Source organism: Ricinus communis, chromosome 2, assembly GCF_019578655.1.
Source record: "Ricinus communis isolate WT05 ecotype wild-type chromosome 2, ASM1957865v1, whole genome shotgun sequence".
NCBI lineage: Eukaryota > Viridiplantae > Streptophyta > Magnoliopsida > Malpighiales > Euphorbiaceae > Ricinus > Ricinus communis.
This window is the reverse complement of record NC_063257.1, coordinates 2350585-2365694: the sequence shown is the minus strand read 5'-3', so window position 1 is coordinate 2365694 and position 15110 is coordinate 2350585. Positions and strand designations below refer to the sequence as shown.

General features: G+C 34.4%; 3 protein-coding genes across 5 annotated transcripts; all 3 read right to left on the bottom strand.

The window, feature by feature from the left end:
* Positions 1-249: 249 nt before the first annotated feature.
* On the bottom strand, positions 250-2710 carry LOC8288903 (uncharacterized membrane protein At1g75140). Its single transcript, XM_002510315.4, has one exon. The coding sequence runs from the start codon at positions 2422-2424 to the stop codon at positions 469-471; it is 1956 nt and encodes a 651-aa protein (XP_002510361.1). The 5' UTR covers positions 2425-2710; the 3' UTR covers positions 250-468.
* A 611-nt stretch (positions 2711-3321) lies between these two features.
* LOC8288904 (glutamic acid-rich protein) lies at positions 3322-8509 on the bottom strand. 2 transcript variants are annotated; one of them, XM_002510316.4, is made up of 11 exons: positions 7408-8509; positions 7268-7322; positions 7074-7173; positions 6770-6980; positions 6222-6275; positions 5973-6112; positions 5089-5656; positions 4801-4915; positions 4619-4668; positions 4169-4312; positions 3322-3761 (listed from the first exon to the last, which is right to left on the bottom strand). In XM_002510316.4, the coding sequence occupies exons 1-11, from the start codon at positions 7939-7941 to the stop codon at positions 3504-3506; spliced, it is 2229 nt and encodes a 742-aa protein (XP_002510362.1). In that variant the 5' UTR covers positions 7942-8509; the 3' UTR covers positions 3322-3503. The 2 variants fall into 2 exon arrangements, with proteins under 2 accessions (XP_002510362.1, XP_048226481.1); XM_048370524.1 differs by lacking the exon at positions 3322-3761 and adding an exon at positions 3782-4004.
* A 156-nt stretch (positions 8510-8665) lies between these two features.
* On the bottom strand, positions 8666-11584 carry LOC8288905 (outer envelope pore protein 24B, chloroplastic). Of its 2 annotated transcripts, none has more exons than XM_002510317.4 (3): positions 11315-11582; positions 10631-10990; positions 8666-8944 (listed from the first exon to the last, which is right to left on the bottom strand). In XM_002510317.4, the coding sequence occupies exons 1-3, from the start codon at positions 11513-11515 to the stop codon at positions 8864-8866; spliced, it is 642 nt and encodes a 213-aa protein (XP_002510363.1). In that variant the 5' UTR covers positions 11516-11582; the 3' UTR covers positions 8666-8863. The 2 variants fall into 2 exon arrangements, with proteins under 2 accessions (XP_002510363.1, XP_048226482.1); XM_048370525.1 differs by lacking the exon at positions 8666-8944 and adding an exon at positions 9087-9781 and having other exon boundaries at positions 11315-11584.
* Between the last annotated feature and the right edge of the window lie 3526 nt (positions 11585-15110).

The following is a 15110-nucleotide window of genomic DNA, read 5'->3' as shown; positions in this document are numbered from 1 at the left end:
GTGACCGAGAATATGTTCTAATTTCCATGTATTGAAAGTTGACCGAAATTTAATGCCCTTTCGGCATTAATTTTATGCTCATCAGATTATAGGTATGGCTCTCCAATTAGGTTCATTCTTGCGTGCACGTGTGGTTTTCAGCAGCCTATAACAGGATTAGTGTTTCCTTTCTAGAACAAAATCACTTTTCCCACTTAGATATGAGAATGTAAAAGTCAAAAGAAACTAAAATGTTCAAAAACATAAGAATGTGGATATAGTGAATCTGTTCAAGTAGTGTGATTCACCTAGTAGCAAGATTCTTATTACTAATTCTTTTTCATGCAACTAGGAACTTGAGTTACATTGTTGAAAGTTCACAAGGCTCCCTGATATTCAAATTAACTGTTCAAAGACAAAAACTAAGAAGATTTCCAGCTTCTGAAGGCTGAAGTTAAAGTTTTACGAAACAGATTTTAGTTTTACAACTCAACTGCTATCATCAACAACTTGATTGTTCACATAGAGATTCTCCCTTCTTTTAGGGAAACCTGTAGGTTCCAGAGTTGGACCCCTGTATTTTAGCTCTGAAGATGGTCTATAATTAGGATCCACAGAAGTAGGTCTAGAGTTAGCATCTGCAGAGCTTGGCCTAAAGGAGCCGCTTGCTCCCCCTGGATACCTCGAAGGAGAAACGTACCTCCTTGGAGGACCTCTCAGACCACCAGATCTTAATTCCATAATATCATCTCTTCTTGAAGACGAATCAGCAAAAGCTCGGTCCCCAGAGCTTGATCCTAATGAAGCTCCAGTTGTAGCAGCCGGTGAGCTAAAGGGGTCATCAGGTCCCCAAGATGTAAGTGCTTCCTTCTTCTTTGCAAAAAATTGCCATGCTCCAAACAGAAAGAGTATGAAGAACAACACAGGACTTGTCCATAGCATTGTATTAAATTCTCCTTTAAATACTGGAAGATTAGAGCGATACATTCCCACATATCCACCCCCGAGACCAAGAACAACAAGCTTTTCACGATCACTAGCCATTAAGGGTATCACACTACTCCTCTCAGTTAGTACATCCATTGCTTGGTAATTTAGAAAAGATGACCTGATTTCGTCCAATCCTGCAGAGAACAGAAGCCGAGGTCCTCCTACTCTAACGTAATGCTGGGTAGAAACATTATATGCAAAGACCTTCTCTGCATTGACAGCAAGCAAATAACCCTTAATCGCTTGTAATGTAAGGGGTTCATCCATGTCAAACTTTCTTTTGGATCTAACCCTGCATTTGAAGTTCATTATATCTCCCACCAATACTACATGAATCAAGTTGCCCTCTGATGTAAATCCATAAGCTTTAGACCGTTCTGTAGCATCAAAAACATAATTCCGAACAAGAGAATGATTCAAACCCTCACAATCAGATTCCCTGACTTTCATGTTCCTTAAATCCAATGATCCTGCACCACTCTCGGTCAAAAACAAAAGCCTTTGCTTCAAGAATGCAATTGGTCTGCTTGTTGGGATAACAGAACCATGAACTGTCCCGTTTTCTCTAAGGATCCGAATCTTCCCACCAACATCAGATGACAAGATATACCTCGACCTCCCAACATGATGTACTTCTAGAAGAGTTAAAGGTAAACCTTCTCCACCAAGATCAGAGGGCACAAATTTACCTACAGTTTCCATGAATAAGGTTCCCCATTCCTCTCCATTCAACATCTCATGAACTTTGTGCACCAAAACAACACCATTCTGATGCCCTGTCACCACAACACTCTCATTCTTATAAACTGATAAGTACGAAACCATTGCAGTTACTGGAGACTTAGACATGGTATAAAACTCAATCAAAACATCCCCATTCCTCGAGAACACATAGACTCTACCTTGATCATCCCCAACAGCAACATACTTACTAAAACCCTCAAAATCACGAGAAGGCAAAACATTAACACAAGTTGCATCTGAATCTAATTTCACAGCAGACACAAATTGAAACCTCTCTGACCAAAATGGACTATACTTTGTAACTGGCACAGCTCTCGCTCTCTCTTTATCTTGAATTTTATCATCAATTTCTTCTTCTTGAACTTTAGCAACTGATTTTTTAGCATCCAAATTTATCTGATTAGCTCTATGTTGTTCTTGATTCCGGAAACCAGCTGTAGGTGGCACTATTTTGGCTGACTCGGATAACTTTGTTTCTAGTCTAGCAACTACTTCACTGAGATTCCTCACTAATTCTTCAAGTTTGCGTAATAAAACTTCTTGTGGATTGGACACAACTCTAGTTTCAGCCTCAGGTTCATGGTAAGGAGAGTGGTGGTCATCATGATCTTGTTGAATTGGGACTGACCTAGAGTAGTTTATAAAAACTGCAACCAAAATGAAAATAAAATAAAGAAAAGAGAACAACTTGCCTTTGTGGGTACTTGCCATTGAAGAAGCTTGAGTTAGTGTGTTGTTGCCATATATTTTGGATTAGCAAAGTGTAAAATTTCAGATCTTTAAGCTTTTGGATCCAAAAATGGAGAGAATTTAGGTGGAATCTTATGTTAGATTTGCTGAATCTAAAAAAGCAGGGAAATTGGGATTTTGGATCAGAAGACAGATGTTTTCTTTTTGTTTGCGGTTCTTGACTTGGGCCTCTGTACGGGGTGTATGTTAGGGCAAGAAATTCAATTTTTCAGACAAGATTTCAAGACTTTGAAAATACTTAGCCAGGCAAGACGACTCCTACAGTAATAAGATAAAGGTAATGATTCCCTCAGGTTGCTTTCATCAAACCCATATAGTGATCTAATAATAGGCTGACACGTTGTAAATCTTTTACAAAAGTGGCCCTTTATTTCTTTTATCATCGAAATGGAAAGGTCTACTCATTTCCTTTCCTTTATTAGAAACCCCCCCAAACTCATAACGTTACAATTTACAAAACCAACTTAATTAAATAAGTTTACCTGAAAATCCAAGCATTAGGTATAAGCAGATTTGCTTATTCTAATTAATCACAGTGAATACTAATATTACATTACAACGAAGACATCGGAATTCTCAAAGTTAGATCAGATCACAGGGAAGATTTAAATCCTCAAGCATCAGCATGCACGGACTGACATACAGAGATGAAATTGGCCAACTCAAAAGCAGTTTATTGTACCATTTTGAGCTTGCATTTGGCGGTAGAAACTGGATACTTGGATTTGATAATTGTTACGTGGCAGCTTAATTTCGTGTTACAGATATATTACTGATGTTTACCATTAACTTTTTCAGTCAATATTCGTTTTCAAGGCATGGGAATAGCCCTTCACAATCATATTACAACATCCAAGATCATTGCCATTAGTGGGCAGAAAATCTGCACATGGCACACTGCATTGAAAGCAAGCCAACTGTTTCATAAACAGATTCCATGAAAGATTGAAGAAAGAAGCTTTACATACGCATTAATTTTGGCGCATCTTAGTTAAAAGAACATCAAGTACGATTACAGCATTTTGGAGCCACTGAACATCCTACGCCGTTCTTATAGATACACCACGCTCTTTCTTTACAAGACTTCGATCCAATTTAAAAGAAGCATATATGGCTTCGACTTGGCCAGCCATGCTACCATGACTAAAGCTGCTAGATTGCATTGATTGGCACCTTAATATTTCGTGTAGTGAAGAGCCAGAACTCTTCTCTGCTTTAGTTTCAGTGTTTTGAGCACTGGATCTAACTTGCGAGCTACTGTACTTGGCCGATGCAGTTTTCTTCGCTCTTCTCTCTCTCTGGACCAGAAATAAAACCCCATCAGTATCAGCTTAGTTAAGAATAAGATAATTCTAGAGATGCAGCACTAGAGAGAGTGGAATGGAGAAAAAGGATCCATATAGCCAACCCAACTATATTGGGATCAAGGGTTAGTTGAGCTTGGTTAAATTAGCAAGAACATTTAACGTACCAGCAAAAAAAGAAGTTTCAAATTGTTAGCAACTGAAAATAATGTGGTCCCCAAGTTAAGTTCGTAAAATCTAAAATGCCCAAAAAAATAGTAAGTAGCAAAAATCTGAAATGTCCAAAGAAAATAGGAAGTATCAAAGATCTTGGAGAAAGTCTTCAGAGCCAAACAAATTATAAAAGAGACCCTGAAAACTTTCCTCACTTGAGATTTCTCAAACATAGTGGCAGAGCTTACCGCATCTAAAGAATCCTCTGACATTGAGATTGCACTCCTGCTGTTGCTGTCATCTCTTTCAAAGACAAATGAACGAACTGTGCTTGTACCATGTTTGTGGACTGATGGCAGTGAATTTCTTGACCTCCGACTTAGGAAAGAAGACTGCAATGTTTAGCAAAAAAGTTAATAGTGTATTCAACAAGATAGACCTTTGCGCAAATTGATACCACCACTCCATTTGGTTATGTTGTTTTCTTGATGTGATCCATTGCCAGCATTGACAACTATTAAACTTCATGATAAATAATAGTAACTCTGTGATAGAAATGTTAACATAAACGCATACAATCTAGCACAATTTCAGTACTAAATACAGACAGGATACCGGTACTTTAATGTGTTCCACAATATATTTGACCTCAGAAACCAGTAACAGATAAATTATCTCACCAAAGCAAACTATTGTACCTTTGATGGCGCAGTCTTGTCTCCTCCTATTGACAACGTATGAAAATGGGCTGCAAAATGAATAAAAGATAACAATAAGTACAAGCCATAGAAGTATAAATAAAACTCAGTTGTTCAGGGGCAATATTTGCAGCATCTCGTTTTGAGTGTTAAAGGTGGGTGAAAAACACAGCAGGTCATACATGATATTTTGGCTCTCCTCCTAGTGTCTAGCACGCCATTCAACTTTTTTATGCGACTGAAGATTCCTCTGCAGCCTTCATCCTCAGCTGGTGACAAGAATTTAGCCTGCTTTTCCTGTTCCCAATCATAAATTTCAATTACCATTTTTCTTTTCAATCCGTACATAATGTCCAGAATTTATCATAACATCAGGAGAATGACAGTGGCAAAGTGGACATTAATCAAACACAGAAGAATAAATCAATTCATAATTCTGAGGAAACATCTATAAACTGATGAAAACTCACAGATTTATCAGAAAGGTTCTGCTTAGCAAGCCTTTCTTCAGTTTCCTCATCATCAGAGGAAACATATACATCTTTATCTGTAAACATTTGACAAATCATTTCTTTAGCTTTCTTCAAGTTCATTCGCACTGCATTTCTTGGACCAAGGTATTCTGCAGGATCATCAAGAAACTCTTCTTCAACCTCTTCACTCTCCTCATCTTCTTCCTCTTCAATTTGTCTCTGTTTAGAATTGCATTTCAGTCTGTGCAAAAGATTTTCTGTTCCAGCAGCATCTTGCTGTTCAAGCCACTTCTGATGAAGTTGATTGCGTAAATCATTGTCCACTGGCTTTTCTTCATATCCAGTTGCTATTATTTCATTTAGTTCCTCAGAGTCCATGATATCCTCATCTTCCTCATTATCTTTGAAACGAGCTAGGTCATTATCACTATCATCTTCTTCCTCAGCTTCATCATCAACAAAAGCTTTCACAGGATCACCTTTTGGAGATGAAGGTAAGTCGTCTACTAATCCTCGCAGGAAAGGATCAATGTTCTCCTTGTCATTCTCCTCTTCATCAGAAGAACTACAAAATAGAATAGCTATAAATTTCACCTCTTTTAGAAAAAAGAGTCAAAACTTCAGCATAGTTAATGCAGCAAAAGAACCGGTTCCATAAAATTTCTAATTTTGAAACATTAGGAAATAATTCACAAGCTCTGAGAACATATATAGAACTATGACATTGATTAGCTAGAAAAGGAGTTCATTGTTAGAGAAAGGCATGAATGAAGAACAACCATAATCCAAAGACATCATGTCATTTGAATCTCAAGGAAAATGTTGATGATGAAAAACAAAGGTAAATGAAACAGAAAACAACCGATAATTTCAGAACTTACAATTCATCAGGAGGAGCAGAATCAAGCTTTAAGTCCATTACAAGGAAAGAAGGTGCCATAACATCTTCTAATGGACTGCTGGGCATCTCATCTGACAGCTCATCATTAAATTCACTTGTTTGGGAATCAAAAATTAGATCCTACAAAAAGCATATCAACTAGCATTCAATAACTGATCTACAATCCATTGAAGAGTTGCAACCACAAATCTTTTTAGAAAAAAAAAGAAAGAAAAACAAAAACAAAAACCTGAGTATCATCAATAGGAGCTCGAAATGTTTGTTTTGTATCCTCGGCCAAAGCCTGCAAGTCAATAGACATAATTGTTACAACACTCACTTCCTCTTTCCCATATTTGCATACCAGAAACTCTTAGACCTTGTCTGGTTGTCAGTGTCAACTATGAAGGATCAAATGCAATGTCTCAAAATAGTAATTTGACTCAAAACTTTCTTGCTTCAATATTATACTCATTCAGCACGACAGGGAAAGCAGGTCATGGTTTCTATCTTACACTCATGCTTTTAATATTACTCAATTGGTACACTGGTTAAAGAATTCCAAAATAATGTCAATTATTATAATAGTTACAGGAGTTAAGTATATTAAAAAGGATCAATATAGGAGAACCTAAGCAAACTCCAAAACTTAACTTAATGTATCATTTATTGCATGTTGAGATATAGAAAAATATATCTAAGGAACAAGAAGCTTTATACTCATAAAAAACATACTAATAAAAATTAGTATTCAGTAATGTAAAACTCATTGTAGAAATGGGATATTTTTCAACTCACCATCTGAGGAGTCAAACTTTTATGACTGTTATTTGAAGCCTCCCTAGATCCTTGTGCACTCCGTGCAACCGAACTACCCTCCCCATCAACAGAATACCCAGTTCTTTCTTCATTATCTGCTTCCGTAACCTTGTCTTTAATAGGAGAATTTTCAAAATCAAAGTCTAAAGTAACCTCTCTTGTAATAGTATCATGGACATCAATAACAGATCTGTCACCCATAAAAATTGCATAGATAACATGTGTAAATTAAAAGATACAAATTATTAATCAATCAAATCAGGAGAAAGAAAACATCACTTACTTTCTCGAAAGTTCATGCTTTCTTTGCCGTATCTTCTCCAGAACAGAAGATACAGACTTTTGAACAAAAGGCAGAGGTTTAAAAGATGCATCTCTAGTTTCTAACCAAAAATGAAATTAAAAATATATCAGAACGGATTCAAGAATTTGATTAGTAATTGAAGTCATTCCATAGAAACTAAAATCAAACCCTACCTCTCAACAATTTCTGAGATTCAGAACGGAGATCCTTAAGCCGTTCTCTTCTTTCCTATTTTTATCAGAAACAAATTAACATAAATCAAGAAAACAGAGAGCACTTATTTAATGAATAGACAGACGAAAACGCACAAAACCTTGTCTCTCCTCCTTTTGTTAGGGGCGGCTGAAGATATATTTTCATCATAACCATCATCACCTGCACTCTTCGCTCTCTTCTTCTTATTCTTTTTTTTCTCTCTTTTCTCCTTAATTCCGTCCAAATGATTAATTTTATTTTCTACCTGCACTTCCGTAGCCGTTAGATCTCCACCCTCCACATCAAAATCTTCAGCGGCACAATCAAATCCCAAAGCTCTCTTAGCGCCAGGTCGGCTTCCCTCAACATCCAAACTATCAAATCCAGAATCCAAATCTTTGAAAGCCTCAAATCGGGACTTATCTCTTGCATCTATTTCCTCGAGTTCTTCTTGAGCATTCGCTTCTACTCTATCTAGGGATTCTTTTGAGTTCACGTCATGAAACGACGACGGTGCATTGTCGTCAGGTGATGGAATAGGGAGAGGATCTCTAGTAACATCGTCGGTAGCTCTCTTAAGACGTTTGAGTTTTCTTTCAGGCTGCTTTTCGGAGTCTGAGAATTGCATAATAAACTCCTCGTCACTGTTCATTTCCGATGAGATCTGAAACCTCTCTGCCCCTTGAACGACTAGCTAGGGTTTTATTATTCGTTTTTGGATACCAATGCTTATAGTAAGATAAAGATTGGGTTATTCCGGCGCCAGATTTTCTTTTAAAAAGAAAACTTGTGAAATGGCGGAATCTAACATTAGGATTCAAGAAATAAATTTCAAATCCCGCCAAATTTTAGGATTGGTGGTTAAAACAGGGCAGGGCCACGTGTAGACTCGATCCAGCTACATTAATATTTTTTTTAAAAAGAAAATAACTAAAAACTATATCATGAAATTAGGAGTAGGACTATTGATAATGGACATTCAATTATGAAACTACGTATAAATTTTATAAATTATTTGCTTTTGGGAAATGATGTAGAGACGACCAAAATGCACCGATCATGATGCGTTTGTTAATCTTTCTTTTTTACTTTATATTAATTGTTTATCCAAGGGCATGTCTTTGGGTTAGGCCTTGGATCAAACCACTAGTCTTTGATAACTTGAGGCAATGGTGAAATTTCCAGCCCAGTCGTGAGAGAGGATCAAGTATATAAGTGCATCAAACTGCATGTCGAAAGACCAGCTTATTTACACCCATTCCCTTTGCTTAATTTAGAATTCGGGTCTCTGCTCCATAAACCTCACATACCAAACTCGTAGCAGTTATAAACCTTTCAGCCCTTGCATAAGTAGAATACGTAAGAAGACGAGATTGTAATACAAAGGAACCAAATATCACATTTGAAAGAAGAAATTAAACGTTTCACGATTGACGATTAAGCTGTCCCCTTGCCAGGTAATCAGTTCACTCACAATTATAAACAATATACAATTCTATTAGGGGCAGAGCAAATTGGGTGACCCATCCGTCCAAATTTAAATCTCAGACACTCAATTATAACCAAAGAACCGATCACATTTCAAAGTTCCACGTACTCTCAGCACTTAATTTTGGCACTTTTGATTCCTCAGCCAAATTGACAGATGCTGCGATCTGAGACAAAACATAAATAAAAATTAGAACTTAGAATTGTATAATACAGGTGAAAGTTAGGTAACTGCCTAGATAATCTCATATCTTACACTACAGCCATCTACACATTCAAATAGTTGAAAGCTGGTTACAGCAAACATGCTGCAGTAGGAAATAATTCTTCATTAAAATGCAACTCAGAAAATGGGAAGAGAAAAAAGACAAAATGATAGCACCAGATGGTCTTACTCAATACTCATCCAACCTAACACCACCAGAGAAACTGCATGTCTTAATGCCCTGAAATAACTGCTTTAACACAATTTTGTGGCAACATAGACATGTAACGTAACTTCACTCCCTGCTCTACATGTAACCCCACCCCAAAAAAAATATCAATAGCAGAACCAAAAACATCAAGTACCTCTTTAATCTAATATCAACAACTATTTCTGTCCTTCTATGATAATACTGATATCCTGCTGATTCTAAATCACTACTTTCAAAAAATTATTTCAAGGAAAGCTAATTGTATATTGCTCTGTACCTTCTAACAGAAGTTCAAATTGATAGCTAGAAGTACGCACTACACACACTACATATCATATCCTTTAACATTTGATTCCAAATTCTATTCATATCTAAGCAATAATAAGATTGCCCTTCCTTGAAATAAGTTGCTTCAGGATAGGATACTCCTCACATTACAATGTCTGCTTTTCTTGAACTTCAAATGAATCATGATTTCATGATCAAGTGACTTCAGGATTAATGGCTTCATATGCCATGGCCTCTGCCCCTCTCTTAAACTTGGAAGTAGTTCAATCTGAAGACTTCAAAGCTCAAATCCTCTCCATCCTAGTAAAACAAATCTCTGGCAGTGAATAGTTTGAAACCTCATTTTCTATCCCACACAATTCTGTTATTCAGTTTCACTTTCCTAAATGGGGAAAAAGAAATTCCAACTCTTGCACAAAGCAGCCTATACATGGCATTTTTTAAAGACTCATTTTCTTTGTAAATAAACCACCTAGAAAAAGGTGTTACTGAAATTGGTCATATTAGAAATTAGGCCTTATTACTGGCTCTTATTATATACGTGACACGGAAAAAATCAGAAGTGACTAGAAGATTTATTCATCTTTCCCTTCATTCAACAAACTAAAATCCAATTCGGCGACTATGAAAAGAAGCTCTAGAATAAAACCAAAATGCCAAGTTAGTAATAGACTCTGGTGATATGAGCACAAATGCGCCCATACATAACATAAGCCTTTATTCCACCATGATTCAGTTACCTGGGTCCTACCCGCTTTATAATGCAAACAAAGGATAGCAAAACCAGCATCTTTGTGCTACCCAATCATTTAATACGCACATCTAGGAACTATGACAACATCATAGACAATGAAACCCACAAAAATATGATAGACTAGATAAGCAATGGAAACCAAGTAACTGTGCTAAAAACCCAAAATTAAAATCTTTTTCATACCTAATAAAATATCATATATTTACATGTTAATAAAGATTTCGAATCATAAGGTCGGCTGACCTTAATGCAGCTCAAGCAGTTATTATCAATTAAAGAATGGAACTTTATGTCCTGTTATTTTCCAGGAAAAGAATGTCTATAAAAATAACAGAAAATAAGAAGGAGAAAGCCAAGAAATTACAGAAACATTTAAATAAGAATCTAGGATTCACCTTGAAATTTCCATTGAACTTTGAATTCCTTGACCATTCCAATCCCAGAGCCTTGCTTGATGTTTGATATGTAGCCCTAAACACATCATCAGCATAAACCTTCCGTGAGACAGCAAAATCCCAGGAGTTTTTAGCCAAATCATAGCAAGGCTCGAATGTGGTCACCCCTCCGTGCACATAAGTATACTTCAATTTACAATTCCCTGAACCAAGAATGTGATTGGCCGCCAACTTATTAGCTGAATCGAGCACAAGAGCCCCATCTAATACCGTGCGGTTATCCCCTCTGCTATGGATGTATGTTAGATTCAAGGGCTTATCAGCAACCTTTATCGTACTCATAAACTGAAACCGAAAATCCTGCACAAATATCACACAGTAGTTCCGTCAAAACCTATTCCATAGTTGTCCTATACTGCAATGAGTAATATTTTAAACTGAAACCCTAATATCATTTCAACCACAATCATTTACTGGTTTCTAGAGCTTGCTTTAAATTGGAACCAATAGCCAAATTTTTCATCTGCCTATTTAGCAACAGTGACGCAGACAAAAAGAAAAAAGAAACAGACAGGCAAACTGTAAGTACGGAAACAATTCGTTTAATTCGAATTTACTGCAGTTTCTCAACAAGCAAATAGACGATGAATGCAAAAACACATGGCTACAAATTTTATTCACTACCTTCTTGGGGACGTTGTAGTCAACCATGAAGAAGCCTGGTTTCTCGACGGCTAAAACCAAGCCGTTTAAGCTGGGGCCTTTGACGACAGTGGCGTCAGTCATAGAAGCACGGAGCTTGACATCGCCGGCGTTGAAGGCGACAGCAGCAGCGGCGCTGCTTTTGTCAGTCTCGTACCTACCCTTCAAAGATGCCTTCATCATTTCGTCAGAAACGAGGGAGGAGAGAGGACAGCGCGAGGATTACGTGCAAATGTCGAGGGTTTTATTTGCTTTTCCATTTCTAATTACTAATTATATTTATCGCCGCTTATTGTAATTGTCTGCTGGCGTTGCTGTTCAGGATAAGACAACCGGTGTCTACGTAGCACAAGCCGTGTCATCTTCAGTGCTTGAGTATTACATGCCACGTCAACCGAATGTCTTACATGGCTAAAGACACATCAGCATGTAATATTTCACGAATTGCACATCATTATGTCAAAACACGTGGCACAAACCAGTCTTCATTCTTGCAAATGTCTTGTGTGCCACATCATAAGCTTTGCATATATGGCAAATGCCCCATCATCAGATTGCCCACACATATGCCAGATTAATAGATTCGAATGTGTTTCATGGGGTTATTGACCGGTTATCACACGCATCTATATAGCTACAATCATATATGTAATTCAAACTATGTTATTATTCCTACACGTGTGGCTTATTCCATATCATAGCATTCGCATGTGTGGCTTGCTGTATCATCAATCTATCCAAGTGTTGTATGGTGTTTAAATAGCTAATTTTAGATTTAGACGCATCGCATAAACAAAATGATATAATTATTCTTTTTAAAAATGTAGAATGCAGATTAATATATATATATATATTTAATATATAAAATAAATATTCATTCAAATTTAAATAAACATTAACATATTTCACCCAAATTTTAATTTATTTTTTTATATAATTAGCAATATATATTCAAAATGAAATTTTTATTTGAATTTGTATAAATCTTTATGTGAAGTTGTCTTACTTTCTCTACAAATTAGACACAATTACTTTTGGAGTTAATACCTATTCTTCACAAAATTGTGAATTCATGTGTTCTTTAAATTGTTTTGAAAAATCTTGAGTTGCCTCAAAATATATGATTTGTTGATGCTATATCTGATTCTAAAATATTTTCCTACACATATTGTTATATTCATGTTTGTATCTTACACGTGTCAATAAGGACACTCCATCTTGAAAAATATTAGGATTTTTTGGCTAATGCATGTGTAGCAACTTCGTTGGATTAGCTTTTTAAGATTCTAAACTTTTATTTTAACCATTTTAGTATTTCAACACGGATATTTTTAACATATATAAACCCCTGTTTGGTGATGTGTTTATGCGTGTGATAACACGCGAATTGGACAACAGTATTCAAAAATTAAAAGAAATATTTTTTAAATTATTTTATAATTTAATATATTTTTAATTTAAAATGTGTAATTTATATTGTATCATTTTAGACTGTAAAAAATAATTATAAAAAAATAACGATTAAATCACATAATATCATTAAAAAAATTAAATTACATATAGTCTTTAAAAATTAATAATGTGGCATACAATAAACCAATATTTATCAATTAAGGTTAGCGAATCATAATCAAGTTTATAACTTACACATGTATTTAAGAAAAATAATAAAAACAATAAGAAAACAGTAATTATTAGCAAAAAAAATATATATATTCATAAAAGCATTTAGTTGTACAAAAAAAAAAAAATTACTTCGTTCCTTCCCTTGCAGGCATTTCGTACCTGGAGCAAGCTCCATTTCAGCCGATGCCAGTCTTAGTTCTTCTCCCTTCCCTGGAGAGCCTATAGTCTCTAGCCCTGTATCCATATCATAACTTTCAAACTATTTTATGTAATTTAATTTTTATTTATTAACGGTTATTATTTATAAAATATTAAAAAAATAAAAAATATTAATTATATTAAATTATATAATGATTTAATTAAAATTTATACAGATAAATAATTTATTTATGCGGTATTCATAATTTTTCTTACAAGTTACAATTAACAAAAACTTAAATAATAATTATATGAGGTGACAAAATAATCCGTATAAATCTTTCTATTTTACGTTTATATGCGACTGTATCTCCCCATATCCATAAAGAACTTCACTAATTTGAGTACCATGTTATAGACCACTTGCTCGTTTTCTTTCTTATTTTCTTTGCCATTTTTGTAGCAAAATAAACACAATAAAATTTCTTGCAAAAGACATAAAAGAAACATAAAAGGCAAATAAATATTCAAATAAAAAATACAATAAACACCACCAACAACCAATAAAATCTCATTCTTTGCAACAAATTCAATTTATCAGCAATTGAATTGCAAGTAGAGAAAATAACATACCTTGAAATGAGAAAGAGAAAGCTCGACGACTAATAAAGATTGATAGTTAAGCATTATAAAACAAAATATAAACGAAGCTTACCCACCATCAATAGAATTGGACATGCTTAGCATATCACTCCGAAGTAGCAACACTATCTCACCTTACCCTATATCCAATCATCACTTATTAAGAATTTTAAGCTCGATATGCAGACTTCAATCTTTATATGACAAAAATGTTTATATGTATTAAATTACCATTTTAATATTTAAGTGGTTAAAGTGAGAATTTAGGATGACAAATCACAAATTTAATAAAATTGAAGGCACTATATATGAGTTAGGCTTTTTTAAGCGGGTAACATGCCTTACACTGTATATGATATATCACTAAATATGAGATTGATATTTAAAAAAAAAAGATTTAATATTTTATTGATGTAATATATAAATTATTTTGAGTTTTTATAATTATTTTTTAAATTTAATTTAATAAAAAACAACAATTTATTGCTTTTCTTTAAAAGAGATTCTTAAAATTTAAAAAATATAAAAAATAAATCTATTTAAAAAATTATCTTTTCAATATTAATAGCAATTGAGCTTTATATGAGCGCATATTATATACATATATATATATATATATATATATATAATTAATTAATTTAAAAAATTAATTCTTTTTAACATATATGTTTAATTTTTAACACATAATTTTTATTTTGACATGTATACTTATTTTGATACATAATATTATTCTAATATTAAAAAATAATATTTATTAATAATAAATTAATTTTTTAATTAAACAATGATAAATTTGTTAATTGAATAATTATTATTTTAAAAATATTATATTAATTATAATTTTTAATTCTAAAAATAGTAATATCAATTATATTAATACCATTAATCTATATAATATTAAAATTAATTAAAAATATTTTTATATTATTGTATTTAAAAACAATTAATTTGTTTATTGAAATTTTATTGACATAATTTTTAAAATTTACATATTTGACTTAAGATCTGTGTGCCACATCATAAGGCTTGCACGTTGCATAAACGTGACTAATGTTGACACGTCGCAGAAGCCACATGTTTTATGGCTGATGTGGTTCCTACCACGTCGTCGATGCTGCCATGTGGCATGTGCTACCTGAATTTTTGGGAGGTGGCTGATGAATGACAGGTTTTGACGATTTTGTCCCTTGTTGCTTGGTCCAGTAAAATTAGACGTTAAGAGAATTGGGCTCGACAATTCTTCAGCCCAAAAGTTGTTGGGCCATTGAGAAATCGTTTATCGTGTGAGTCATTGATTCACGTATCAGGAACAGAAAATAACGGTGAATATTAAGCCGAAGATGAGGTTACAGCACCTATACTATACAAACGA